Genomic DNA, 10577 nt, shown 5'->3' on the forward strand with positions numbered 1-10577 from the left:
AATCGAATTTCTAGAATTACAAGACCAGTTTCACAGGCACTAGGTTGTCGGGAGTAAGTCAGCACAAATGGAAAGCACTATAATTGACCGTGATAGTGATAGAACCCCGCACGAGACTGACTCCAAACAGACCACCTTCATTGCAACTATACAAACATAAGCCATTATTTTGCTGTCATGACAAGATCATTGAAGGTTTGATGCAGAAGTATCGTTTTATAATTTCCAATCGATTAAACAAAAGATGTGACGCAAAGTTGACACTCGAAAAAAATCGGTAACCGTCAGTGACCTCTTTCCTTGGCACCTGCATGTTACACGTCACAGTTACATTTTTTACAACAGTGCACGTCCTTGACCTTAGCATTAACAAAGTGTGTTTTTTTCGGAACTATGATGGCTGACCGACAGTCGATGACTACATGGTAGAGGCATACGTACTGACTGCACCAAGGTCATAGAGGACACTTCCAGATAAGGAATCACGTGACCTAGGCCTTTTATCTTTCTTTCAGTCTTACAATACTGCTCAACAAAGACGTGGTAAGTTCTGTGCTGAATGATTTCATAATGTTTGAAGAATGTCAAAGATATTGTATTCATAATTGAATTCTTTAAACAATCCCATTTAAAATTTTGAAGGATAGTTAATATACAATATTAAATTGATTTCAATAACTTACAAAACCCTATTATTAGTATAGCAGTGATAAGTATGGGTTGTCCTAGGACTGGTATAGCTGTGATCATTATGGGGTGGGACTGGTATAGCTGTGATCAGTATGGGTTGTTCTAGGACTGGTATAGCTGTGATCAGTATGGGTTGGGTTAGGACTGGTAAAGCTGTGATCAGTATGGATTGGGTATAAGGACTGGTATAGCTGTGATCAGTATAGGTTGGGTATAAGGACTGGTATAGCTGTGATCAGTATGGGTTGGCCTAGTACTTGTATACCTGTGATCAGTATGGATTGAATAATGATTGGTATAGCTATGGTCAGTATGGTTTGGGTTAGGGTCGGTTTAACTGTGATCAGTATGGGTTGGCCTAGAACTGGTATAGCTGTGGTCAGTATGAGTTGGGTTAAGATTGGTATAGCTGTTATAAGTAGTGTTTGGGTTAGGACTGGTATGGCTGTGATCAGTATGGGTTGGATTAGGATTGGTATAGCTATGATCTGTATGAGTTGTGTAGGGATTGGTATAGCTATGATCTGTATGAGTTGGGTAAGGATCGGTATAGCTGTGATCTGTATGAGTTGGGTAAGTATTGGTATAGCTATGATCTGTATAAGTTTGGTAAGGAGTGGTATAGCTGTGATCTGTATGAGTTTGGTTAGGATCGGTATAGCTGTGATCTGTATGAGTTGGGTAAGGATTGGTATAGCTATGATCTGTATAAGTTGGATTATTATTGGTATCGCTGTGATTTGTATGAGTTTGGTTAGAATCGGTATAGCTATGATGTGCATGAGTTGTGTTAGAATTAGTATAACTGTGATGAGTATAGGTTGGGTTAGGACTGGTATAGCTGTGATCAGTTTGGGTTGTGTTAAAATATCATTTTTTGTCATTCCTTGCACATGTCAAACAAGGAAGCCAGTCGGGAAATTGACATTTGTTTCATTTTTAAAGTACGTTATTCAGTATTATAAATCTGAGGGTATAACCGGCGGCGCAAAGGCTGTAATTTATCTCCCCTTAGAAAGAATTCTTGTATTTTCACAAGTATGAAAAATTAAAGTCTCTTACTAATGCTAATAATTTATCATAATGTGTAATGTTGCATTATGTAGGATTGTGTGTAGTGTTGCATTATGTAAGATTGTGTGTAATGTTGCGCTATGTAAGATAATGTGTAATGTTGCCTTATGTAAGATTGTGTGTAATGTTGCGTTATGTAAGATTGTGTGTAATGTTGCCTTATGTAAGATTGTGTGTTATGTTACATTATGTAGGATTGTGTGTTATGTTACATTATGTAGGATTGTGTGTAATGTTGCATTATGTAAGATTGTGTGTAATGTTGCCTTATGTAAGATTGTGTGTAATGTTGCGTTATGTAAGATTGTGTGTTATGTTACATTATGTAGGATTGTGTGTTATGTTACATTATGTAGGATTGTGTGTAATGTTACATTATGTAGGATTGTGTGTAATGTTACATTATGTAGGATTGTGTGTAATGTTACATTATGTAGGATTGTGTGTAATGTTACATTATGTAGGATTGTGTGTAATGTTACATTATGTAGGATTGTGTGTAATGTTACATTATGTAGGATTGTGTGTAATGTTACATTATGTAGGATTGTGTGTAATGTTACATTATGTAGGATTGTGTGTAATGTTACATTATGTAGGATTGTGTGTAATGTTACATTATGTAGGATTGTGTGTAATGTTACATTATGTAGGATTGTGTGTAATGTTACATTATGTAGGATTGTGTGTAATGTTACATTATGTAGGATTGTGTGTAATGTTACATTATGTAGGATTGTGTGTAATGTTACATTATGTAGGATTGTGTGTAATGTTACATTATGTAGGATTGTGTGTAATGTTACATTATGTAGGATTGTGTGTAATGTTACATTATGTAGGATTGTGTGTAATGTTACATTATGTAGGATTGTGTGTAATGTTACATTATGTAGGATTGTGTGTAATGTTACATTATGTAGGATTGTGTGTAATGTTACATTATGTAGGATTGTGTGTAATGTTACATTATGTAGGATTGTGTGTAATGTTACATTATGTAGGATTGTGTGTAATGTTACATTATGTAGGATTGTGTGTAATGTTACATTATGTAGGATTGTGTGTAATGTTACATTATGTAGGATTGTGTGTAATGTTACATTATGTAGGATTGTGTGTAATGTTACATTATGTAGGATTGTGTGTAATGTTACATTATGTAGGATTGTGTGTAATGTTACATTATGTAGGATTGTGTGTAATGTTACATTATGTAGGATTGTGTGTAATGTTACATTATGTAGGATTGTGTGTAATGTTACATTATGTAGGATTGTGTGTAATGTTACATTATGTAGGATTGTGTGTAATGTTACATTATGTAGGATTGTGTGTAATGTTACATTATGTAGGATTGTGTGTAATGTTACATTATGTAGGATTGTGTGTAATGTTACATTATGTAGGATTGTGTGTAATGTTACATTATGTAGGATTGTGTGTAATGTTACATTATGTAGGATTGTGTGTAATGTTACATTATGTAGGATTGTGTGTAATGTTACATTATGTAGGATTGTGTGTAATGTTACATTATGTAGGATTGTGTGTAATGTTACATTATGTAGGATTGTGTGTAATGTTACATTATGTAGGATTGTGTGTAATGTTACATTATGTAGGATTGTGTGTAATGTTACATTATGTAGGATTGTGTGTAATGTTACATTATGTAGGATTGTGTGTAATGTTACATTATGTAAGATTGTGTGTAATGTTACATTATGTAGGATTGTGTGTAATGTTACATTATGTAGGATTGTGTGTAATGTTACATTATGTAGGATTGTGTGTAATGTTACATTATGTAGGATTGTGTGTAATGTTACATTATGTAGGATTGTGTGTAATGTTACATTATGTAGGATTGTGTGTAATGTTACATTATGTAGGATTGTGTGTAATGTTACATTATGTAGGATTGTGTGTAATGTTACATTATGTAGGATTGTGTGTAATGTTACATTATGTAGGATTGTGTGTAATGTTACATTATGTAGGATTGTGTGTAATGTTACATTATGTAGGATTGTGTGTAATGTTACATTATGTAGGATTGTGTGTAATGTTACATTATGTAGGATTGTGTGTAATGTTACATTATGTAGGATTGTGTGTAATGTTACATTATGTAGGATTGTGTGTAATGTTACATTATGTAGGATTGTGTGTAATGTTACATTATGTAGGATTGTGTGTAATGTTACATTATGTAGGATTGTGTGTAATGTTACATTATGTAGGATTGTGTGTAATGTTACATTATGTAGGATTGTGTGTAATGTTACATTATGTAGGATTGTGTGTAATGTTACATTATGTAGGATTGTGTGTAATGTTACATTATGTAGGATTGTGTGTAATGTTACATTATGTAGGATTGTGTGTAATGTTACATTATGTAGGATTGTGTGTAATGTTACATTATGTAGGATTGTGTGTAATGTTACATTATGTAGGATTGTGTGTAATGTTACATTATGTAGGATTGTGTGTAATGTTACATTATGTAGGATTGTGTGTAATGTTACATTATGTAGGATTGTGTGTAATGTTACATTATGTAGGATTGTGTGTAATGTTACATTATGTAGGATTGTGTGTAATGTTACATTATGTAGGATTGTGTGTAATGTTGCCTTATGTAAGATTGTGTGTGGTGTTGCATAATGTAGAATTTTGTGTAATATAAAATTACGGAAGATTGTTGGGAATGCTACACTGTGTGAGAAATTTGTGTGGTAAAATTATGTAAGATTATGTGTAATGTTTTAATGTTTAATTAAGTGAGATTGTGTTGAATGTTAAATAATAAATATTCCGCTGGTAAATATGTAATTTAAAGTTGTTGCAGGAGAAAGCATAAAACATTTGACAGTTTCTTGTTGTTAACGATCACATCTAAATCCTTCTCAAATATTGATCCCACTTGATAACTTGTCGTGCATTGCCATTTGTCCATCTCTATTTTAATGTGTTATATATTGTAGAAATGCTGACCCAAATCTTCCTCGCCGCCACCCTGGCAGCTGTGGCGTCTGCTCAGGCAGGGTAAGGCTCTCCCTCAATTTAATTGAGAGTACCGAAAGCGGTTGGTAATATCCCTTTAATATGTTCAGCTGTGCATCAATGAAACTAGTATTACATACTCAAGGTGAAATGTAGCTGTATGTTGCACGGCAGTCTAGTGCTAGGACGCCGGGCTCGTGACCGTAGGGTTGCGGGTTCGCGCCACGGCACGGCAATGAGTTATATCTTTGAGCAAGATACTTTACTCCGCTTGTTACTCAGCTGTAAATTAGCACGTGGTTGGGCAGTGCTAGAATTGTTGTATGCTAGCTGTTAGCGCCGAAATGGCAGATCCGGAAGATATTGGCTGGTTGCAAAGGCCCTATAACCAAGGAAAATAATTTGTGAACCGTTTTGAGACGGCCTACGAACTAGGTTGTGACAAAGCGGTATATAAGAACTTCCAATTATTAATTATTATTATTATAAATGTTTATCTCCATTAGGCCCCTGGATATGTTTGGTCTCATCAACGTGCTGTACATGAAAGCAGACAAAAACTTTGATGGCATAATCTCTGAACCAGAATTGACCTCTGTGTTTGAGGGTTTTGACCTTAACAGTAAGTGTATTTGTATGACTGGACGTTGTATTTGAGGGTTTTGACCTTCATAGTAGGTGTGTTTGTATGAACCGTACGTCGTATTTGAGGACTTTGACCTTGACAGTAGGTGTATTTGTATGATTTGATCGCTGTATTTGAAGGCTTTAACCTTGATAGTAGGTGTATTTGTATGAACCGGACGCCGTATTTGAGGGCTTTGACCTTGACAGTAGGTGTATTTGTATGAACTGGACGCTGTATTTGAGGGCTTTAATGTAGTTTTCCTACTAACTTACCGTGTCATGTATTACAGAGTATACGCTGTATATCTTGACTTGTTGTTAACACGTACGTTTGCTCACCTTTACAGAGGACCACAACGTGACGATGGCCGAGTTCACGGGTCTATGGAAACTGTTGACTCACCAGAGCCAAGAACACGCCGAGGCCTTCTTCCACTTGGCTGACCTCACCAACGACAATGTCATCAACTCTGACGATCTCAGCCTTATGTACCACGTCTTCGACATAGACCGTACGTGATTAAGTAATGGATGTTTTAGCAAATGTTACTGTGGTTCTGTGCCATACAATACTATTGCTTAAAGATAAAAAAAAAAAAAAAAACAACAAAAAAACGTAAAATCCAGCAGGTAATTTTAGTTTGTCAGCGAAATAGACATGCGTGCTAAAGGATCACTACACCAGTTACTAAAAATACTTTTTGGATATACATTTAAATAGTAATTCCTCTTCTTATCGTTTTATCATTTCCTACTCCTGACGTCAGTTCGCCAAGTTTTGGAGCAGCAATGTCAATTTTGTCCAAATCAGATTGATGACGTCACAAGAGAGAAATGTTGTTTTGTCTCAACACTTACTGTATTCACTATGCGTTGCAACGAGAGAATACTGAGCAAATGTATCCGTCAGCACAAAACAGGCGTATCAGTGGTTATCCAAGGGATGCTGTCGCTCAATAAGCATTTACTGACGCAGTTTCCCTCGATCTATATAAATTCAGAGATTATTAAATTAAACGGTAACAGACATAATCTCCGTTAGCTGACATGATAATATTGGTAAAGGGCTCACAGCTCCATCGGGGGCGACCATGTGATTTTTGTTGTCTATAATCATGTTTTATGTATGTATATATGTTGCTACATTATAAAGTAATCTGGTATTGCAGACACCGGAGTGGTAACAGCAAAGAACTTCGCCACAAAATGGGTCCAGGTAACAGACATATGTAGTTTTCTATTGTAAAATAGGACATCAGTTTTTTTGTCGGAAGAGTTTTAAACATACAATCCTTTGTTTAATGGGCATGTTTATAATTATTGCCTTCGATTTTCTTTTAAGCATGACGCTTTATTTTAACAGGTGAGAAAATGATATAATTTTTTCAGATATTTCGGTTTAACGATTTCAACATCTACTCTTACCCCAGATAATCCAGGAAACGCCATTCGCTGTACTGTACGAGCGTGCGGACAAGGATCACAACAACCAATTGACAGCCACAGAATTCAATGGCTTCTTCAACTCCTTCGACTTTAACAGTAAGTGTACAAAAGATTTCAACATACTTTGTTATTTATCTACCATAAATATAGATGATGCACATCTAAACTTATGAGGATACTATTATCTTTTTCATAAAATATATTCAAATTGCCTGTCTTGGATGTACTGTAATAACGAGATTTTCATGATATTCCCGTTGAAGCTGCAACTTTTGTTGCGGTCCCCAGTCTTCGTTATACATGTAGTTATGGCCAAGGAATCACTACTGTATCTATACAGATTCGTATGATAGTAGAAGTGAATACACATGTCCGATAGTAAAATAATTGCCGAGGTATGCAATATGTTCATCAATCCGGGATAAAATCGGTCTTTATTCAATCGCAGGTGACGGTTCGGTGGATAAGGCCGAGTTCGAGCACGGCTGGAGCTCGTCTCTGTTCGGGACCAGCGCTGACGCTGATCACATCTTCCCCCAGATCACCACCACTGGAATGATTGGGGCTACACAGATGGGCCCACTATACACCAAATATAATGATGACCGTACGTCTCCGTTATAACGTCTTTCCTTCATTCCTTTAACATCGTTGTGTTAATAGTATTTTTATTTGTATTACTATCAATTATTTCACAAACGGTCTTATTTTTTCTTTCGGAATTTTTATGAAATGTTATTATTTCGTTTAAAATATTGTAAAAATATCAAATTTAAATCCACAAAATAAAAAGAAATAATAAGTTTTAATTTTTTTAATATTTCTTAAAAATATTGATGTTACATACAAAAGTCATCTAGGTAATCCTTAAATACCGTTTATTGTTACTCCGGAAAGGTTCGAATCAAATGTCATCGAGGTAACTCTTAAATACCGTCTATTGTTACTCCGGAAAGGTTCTAATCAAATGTCATCGATGTAACTCTTAAATACCGTCTATCGTTACTCCGGAAAGGTTCTAATCAAATGTCATCGAGGTAACTCTTATTTACCGTCTATTGTTATTCCGGAAAGGTTCGAATCAAATGTCATCGAGGTCACTCTTAAATACCGTCTATCGTTACTCCGGAAAGGTTCTAATCAAATGTCATCGAGGTAACTCTTATTTACCGTCTATTGTTATTCCGGAAAGGTTCGAATCAAATGTCATCGAGGTAAATCTTAAATACCGTCTATTGTTACTCCGGAAAGGTTCTAATCAAATGTCATCGAGGTAACTCTTATTTACCGTCTATTGTTACTCCGGAAAGGTTCGAATCAGGTGTAATCGAGTTAACTCTTAAATACCGTCTATCGTTACCCCGGAAAGGTTCTAATCAAATGTCATTGAGGTAACTCTTATATACCGTTTATTGTTACTCCGGAAAGGTTCGAATCAAATGTTATCGAGTTAACTCTTAAATACCGTCTATCGTTACCCCGGAAAGGTTCTAATCAAATGTCATTGAGGTAACTCTTAAATACCGTTTATTTTTACTCCGGAAATGTTCGAATCAAATGTCATCGAGGTAACTCTTATTTACCGTCTATTGTTATTCCGGAAAGGTTCGAATCAAATGTCATCGAGGTAACTCTAAAATACCGTCTATCGTTACTCCGGAAAGGTTCTAATCAAATGTTATCGAGGTAACTCTTAAATACCGTCTATCGTTACTCCGGAAAGGTTCGAATCAAATGTTATCGAGTTAACTCTTATATACCGTCTATTGTTACTCCGGAAAGGTTCGAATCAAATGTTATCGAGTTAACTCTTAAATACCGTCTATCGTTACCCCGGAAAGGTTCTAATCAAATGTCATTGAGGTAACTCTTATATACCGTTTATTGTTACTCCGGAAAGGTTCGAATCAGGTGTAATCGAGTTAACTCTTAAATACCGTCTATCGTTACCCCGGAAAGGTTCTAATCAAATGTCATTAAGGTAACTCTTAAATACCGTCTATTGTTACTCCGGAAAGGTTCTAATCAAACGTCATCGATGTAACTCTTAAATACCGTCTATCGTTACTCCGGAAAGGTTCGAAGCAAATGTCATCGAGGTAACTCTCAAATACCGTCTATCGTTACTCCGGAAAGGTTCGACTGTTACATAAGCATGCTTCGTTTTCTCTCTCAGTTGATGACCTGTTGATATTTATTGATCAATGTGTTACCTCCTCACTTGGATTGTGGCTTCTGTATTTATTAATATTTTATTCCTCACTAGGACTGAGACTACTGTCTTTATTATTTTCTTATTCCTTACTTTCACAGCGACTTCTGTCCTCGTTAATATTTTATTCCTCATTTTCAGATAGTGACTACTGTCTTAATTATTATTTTATTATCTCCTTTAGATGATGACCACTTGACTATTATTGAAGTTTCCAAGGTACGATGACACTCTTTATTTTCTAAATATTATAACATATCTGATAACAACATTTTTAATATAGAATAGTATGCGTGTTTCTCATTAATATCATTGAAACATCGATGAGACTATCGTTCAAGGTACGGTTGGAACGAAACATTGTTTGTGCTATTTAACGATACAATAATCGTTTGATACATAGAAGCGTGTTTGATACATCACTAATATTATTAAATATATTATATTATACTAATTATACAGATGGCAGCTATGCAGCCACCTGCACCGACATCATAAGTGTTTACTTTCACCACCGGTAGGTCTCTGCTATCATTGAAACAGTAAAGTAGAACATGGAAATGCACGTACTGTTTTCAGATCATATTCTGCATTTATTGTTCTTTATTATCACATTAGAACATACTTAAAATACTTTTTTTAATATTCTAATTGAACATTTCTTGTAAGGATAGATATATTTAAAGTTAATTATATATCATGGGCTTAGAGATAATAACATAAGATTATCTTTCCTCGGTTTTTTGTTATATATATATACATATAAAACGATAGGATACAAAACAATTCAATGGTTTTTTATATGAACAACTTTTCTTTTCCAGCAATCGGTATCCAGTCAAATAAAATCATTTTAGAAATTAAGTTGTGTTATCGTCATGTTTTACCCTTTTCCAGAGTTTCAATGCAACAACTTTGTCTTTTAAACTGTATTTCTCATGGAAACGGTTCTGATTACATAAACTGACTTCTAGCAGATTTTACATATCTTGTTACTAACATTGATCTTAACTAGCAATTTGTATGAAATGCTAAATAAAGTCATTTTAAATGGCACTACAATTGACAACTAACATGGTAACGTATCGATGCAAATAATAATATAATTTCTATACATGGTAACGTATCAATGATATATCAAAACAAATAATAATGTAATATCTATACATGATAACTTATCAATGATATATCAAAACAAATAATAATGTAATATCTACACATGGTGACGTATCAATGATATATAAAAACAAATAATAGTACAATTTCTATACATGGTAACGTATCAATGATATATCAAAACAAATAATAGAACAATTTCTATACAACAAATAATGTATTGTTTATATCAAGAAATTATAATGAAGTATTTGTTATAATAAATATTAATGTAGTGTTTATACACAGAAAAAATAATGTAGTATATAAACACAGAAATAATACTGTAGTTTCTATACACAGAAATAAGAATGAAGTGTCTATACACAAAACTGATACTGTAGTGTATATACACAGAAAT

The 10577-nt window shown here is 34.4% G+C and overlaps 1 protein-coding gene across 1 annotated transcript; it reads left to right on the forward strand.

Moving 5' to 3' along the window:
- Positions 1–493: 493 nt before the first annotated feature.
- LOC110459643 lies at positions 494–9925 on the forward strand. Its single transcript, XM_021511988.1, has 10 exons — positions 494–543; positions 4758–4818; positions 5283–5398; positions 5751–5915; positions 6573–6619; positions 6834–6945; positions 7298–7456; positions 9246–9280; positions 9524–9578; positions 9886–9925. The coding sequence occupies exons 2-9, from the start codon at positions 4760–4762 to the stop codon at positions 9557–9559; spliced, it is 729 nt and encodes a 242-aa protein (XP_021367663.1). The 5' UTR covers positions 494–543; positions 4758–4759; the 3' UTR covers positions 9560–9578; positions 9886–9925.
- The last annotated feature ends 652 nt before the right edge of the window (positions 9926–10577 follow it).

This window comes from Mizuhopecten yessoensis, unplaced genomic scaffold (genome assembly GCF_002113885.1).
Source record: "Mizuhopecten yessoensis strain PY_sf001 unplaced genomic scaffold, ASM211388v2 scaffold10175, whole genome shotgun sequence".
Taxonomy (NCBI): Eukaryota; Metazoa; Mollusca; class Bivalvia; order Pectinida; family Pectinidae; genus Mizuhopecten; species Mizuhopecten yessoensis.

Coding starts and splice junctions, on each gene's coding strand:
- LOC110459643 (XM_021511988.1), top strand. CDS start 4,760: ATGCTGACCCAAATCTTCCTCGCCGCCACCCTGGCAGCTGTGGCGTCT. Junction 5,916..6,572: donor CCACGTCTTCGACATAGACC/GTACGTGATTAA, acceptor CTGGTATTGCAG/ACACCGGAGTGGTAACAGCA. Junction 9,281..9,523: donor CTATTATTGAAGTTTCCAAG/GTACGATGACAC, acceptor CTAATTATACAG/ATGGCAGCTATGCAGCCACC.